General features: G+C 47.8%; 1 protein-coding gene across 3 annotated transcripts in view; it reads left to right on the forward strand.

The window, feature by feature from the left end:
• The window catches only part of LOC119413107 (far upstream element-binding protein 3), a gene marked incomplete at its 3' end in the record, with an annotated part of 25,955 nt that overhangs the window by 11,600 nt on the left and 11,375 nt on the right, over nt 1-2,980 (forward strand). For all 3 annotated transcript variants that reach the window (XM_037680118.1, XM_037680119.1, XM_037680120.1), the window contains 1 exon segment: nt 647-755. In XM_037680118.1, coding sequence (XP_037536046.1) covers nt 647-755 — 109 coding nt within the window.

Consider the following 2,980-nt stretch of genomic DNA (forward strand, 5'->3'; position numbering starts at 1 on the left):
TCCGGGGCTGGTTGATGATCATCTGGTCCGGGGCTGGTTGATGATCAGTTTGATCTTTTTCATAAAGTGCTGCTGCAACTTTTTGGCTGAAGTGTTGACGTGATGTCGTGGCGGGGCTCAGTAACTTTAAAGGCGGCGCATCAACAACAGAAACGGCTCCAGAGTTTTAAAAGCTCCTGCAGCTCGTGTTGTTGCTCTGGGCGGATCTGAACGACCTGATGAAGTTGTTTAGATGCTGCTGCCATCGCTCTTTGCTACAAGCTGCTAGAAGAGACGTTCACGTTCAGATGATGTCGTTTCACGTTGTTAACGAGTTCGACGTGCTGCTGCTGCAGATCCAGTCTCCGTGAAACAACGTCCACCCACAGCTTTGATCTGTCCACTCGTCTTTTAACAAGAAAGACGTAATGTTCCCAAGCAGGAGACCACAACGACACGCTAGGCTGCGTGTGCTGCGTGTGCTGCGAGATAACAGCGCCGTGCTGAAACACGCTTAGGAACTTTAGTTCCGCGGTGCACAGGCTCTCGTTAATAAAATTTAATGAGTGAAACAATTACTGAAACGGTTCAGTACACCCACGTGCACCGTTACACCACTAATGACCGTCCAGTAATTCTTGTGTTGAAACCTTTTTCTGTTTTTCAGATGGTGGGTAAGATGGGTGGAGAAACCATGTCCCACTTGAACAGCTCCTCAGGAAGTGGCGAGTCCACACTTTACTTTCCTGGCCAGAAACGACCAGGAGAGGACGGAGGTGAGGACCATCAGAAATGTTCCGGTGTTGGACCTGACTTTACCCATCTCAAGTGGTCATTGGATGATGCAAACTTACTTTTAGATTTTAAAAAGAAAAAAATCACTCACTGGCTATTTTATGAAGTACACCATGCCACCAGCTGCTAGTTGGATGCTACGACTCAGTTGGACCCTCTTTGATAGTTCCACCTTACTGGGACTGGGTTGGACGCTCCTTAATAGGTCCACCTTGCAAGTATTGGATTTGACCCTCTGTGATAGGTCCACATTGCTAGGACTGAGTTGGAAACTCTTTGATAGGTAAATGGACTGCACCTATACAGCTCCTTTCTATCTTATCCAGATACTCAAAGCACTTTACAACAATCTGTGCCTCATCTACCCATTCATACAGCTCTATACTAGATCTCTACAAAGCTAATTGAACCAATCATCATAAAGGACTAATCAGAGCTTTATCACATTCAGACACTGATGGGACACACATCAGAGGCAATGAAGGATTCAGTGTCTTGCCCAGGGACACGTCGGCATGTGACTGCTGGTGGATTTGAACCCCCAACTGCTGCATTGGTGGACGACTGCTCTAACCACTCAGTCACAGCCGTCCACCTTGCTAGAACTCTGTTGGACCCTCTTTGATAGGTCGGCCTTGTTGGGACTGAGTTGGACCCTCTTTGATAAGTCCACCTTGCTAGAACTGGGTCGAACCCTCAATAGGTCCACCTTGGGTCAGCCCCCGTTTTAGCTTTTAGAGCAGTCTCATTCTTGGTGTCATCGGTTCTACGAGCTGTTGGAAACATTCCTTGTACATTCTAACAACGTTCAGTCAGGTCCTCTGGACAGATTCTTTTTTTTTTTTAACATTTCATATTTTATCCAAAAGACTTCTTCAGTCTGAGGAGCTGCACTAAACTCAGTCTTATAAGCAGCACCTTCTCATAGTGGATCAACCAGTTTGTTGTTGACATCCAGAACTAGCTGTTCACATGATCAGGGAGGATCATAATCCTAACAAGTGATCGTTAGTGACCTGATGGCCACTTGCTGTTCAGAGGGCTGAATGAATAATCTAGGTTCCTTGAAGATTATTCTTCATACCTCGTGTTTGACCTTGCGCTCCTCGTCATTGACCTTGCGCTCCTCGTCTTTGACCTTGCGCTCCTCGTCTTTCACCTAGCGCTCCTCGTGTCTGACCTAGCGCTCCTCGTCTTTGACCTTGCGCTCCTCGTGTCTGACCTAGCGCTCCTCGTGTTTGACCTTGTGCTCCTCGTGTTTAACCTTGTGCTCCTTGTGTTTGACATTGTGCTCCTCGTGTTTGACCTCGTGCTCCTCGTGTTTGACCTCGTGCTCCTCGTGTTTGACCTTGTGCTCCATGTTTGTTCCTCGTGTTTGACCTTGTGCTCCTCGTGTTTGACCTCGTGCTCCTCATCTTTAACCTCATGCTCCTCTTGTTTGACCTCGTGCTCCTCGTGTTTGACCTTGTGCTCCTCGTCTTTGACCTTGTGCTCCACGTCTTTGACCTTGCGCTCCTCGTCTTTAACCTCGCGCTCCTCGTCTTTAACCTCGTGCTCCTCGTCTTTCACCTTTTGTTCCATGTTTGTTCCTCGTGTTTGACCTTGTGCTCCTCGTGTTTGACCTTGTGCTTCTCGTCTTTAACCTTGTGCTCCTTGTGTTTGACCTCGTGCTCCTCATGTTTGACCTCGTGCTCCTCGTCTTTGAACTCGTGCTCCTCGTCTTTGACCTTATGCTTGATGTGTTTGTTCCTTGTGTTTGACCTTGTGCTCCTTGTGTTTGACCTTTTGCTCCATGTTTGTTCCTCGTGTTTGACATCGTGCTCCTCGTGTTTGACTTTGTGCTCCTCGTGTTTGACCTTGTTCTCCTCGTGTTTGACCTCATACTCCTCGTGTTTGACCTCATGCTCCTCGTGTTTGACCTTTTGCTCCATGTTTGTTCCTCGTGTTTGACCTTGTGCTCCTCGTGTTTGACCTTGTGCTCCCGTGTTTGATCTTGTGCTCCCGTCTTTGACCTTGTGCTCCTCCTGTTTGACCTCATGCTCCTCGTCTTTGACCTCGTGCTCCTTGTCTTTGACCTCGTGCTCCTCGTCTTTGACCTTATGCTTGATATGTTTGTTCCTCGTGTTTGACCTTGTGCTCCTTGTGTTTGACCTTTTGCTCCATGTTTGTTCCTCATGTTTGACCTTGTGCTCCTCGTGTTTGACCT

Source organism: Nematolebias whitei, chromosome 8 (genome assembly GCF_014905685.2).
Source record: "Nematolebias whitei isolate Nwh7 chromosome 8, NemWhi1, whole genome shotgun sequence".
Taxonomy (NCBI): Eukaryota; Metazoa; Chordata; class Actinopteri; order Cyprinodontiformes; family Rivulidae; genus Nematolebias; species Nematolebias whitei.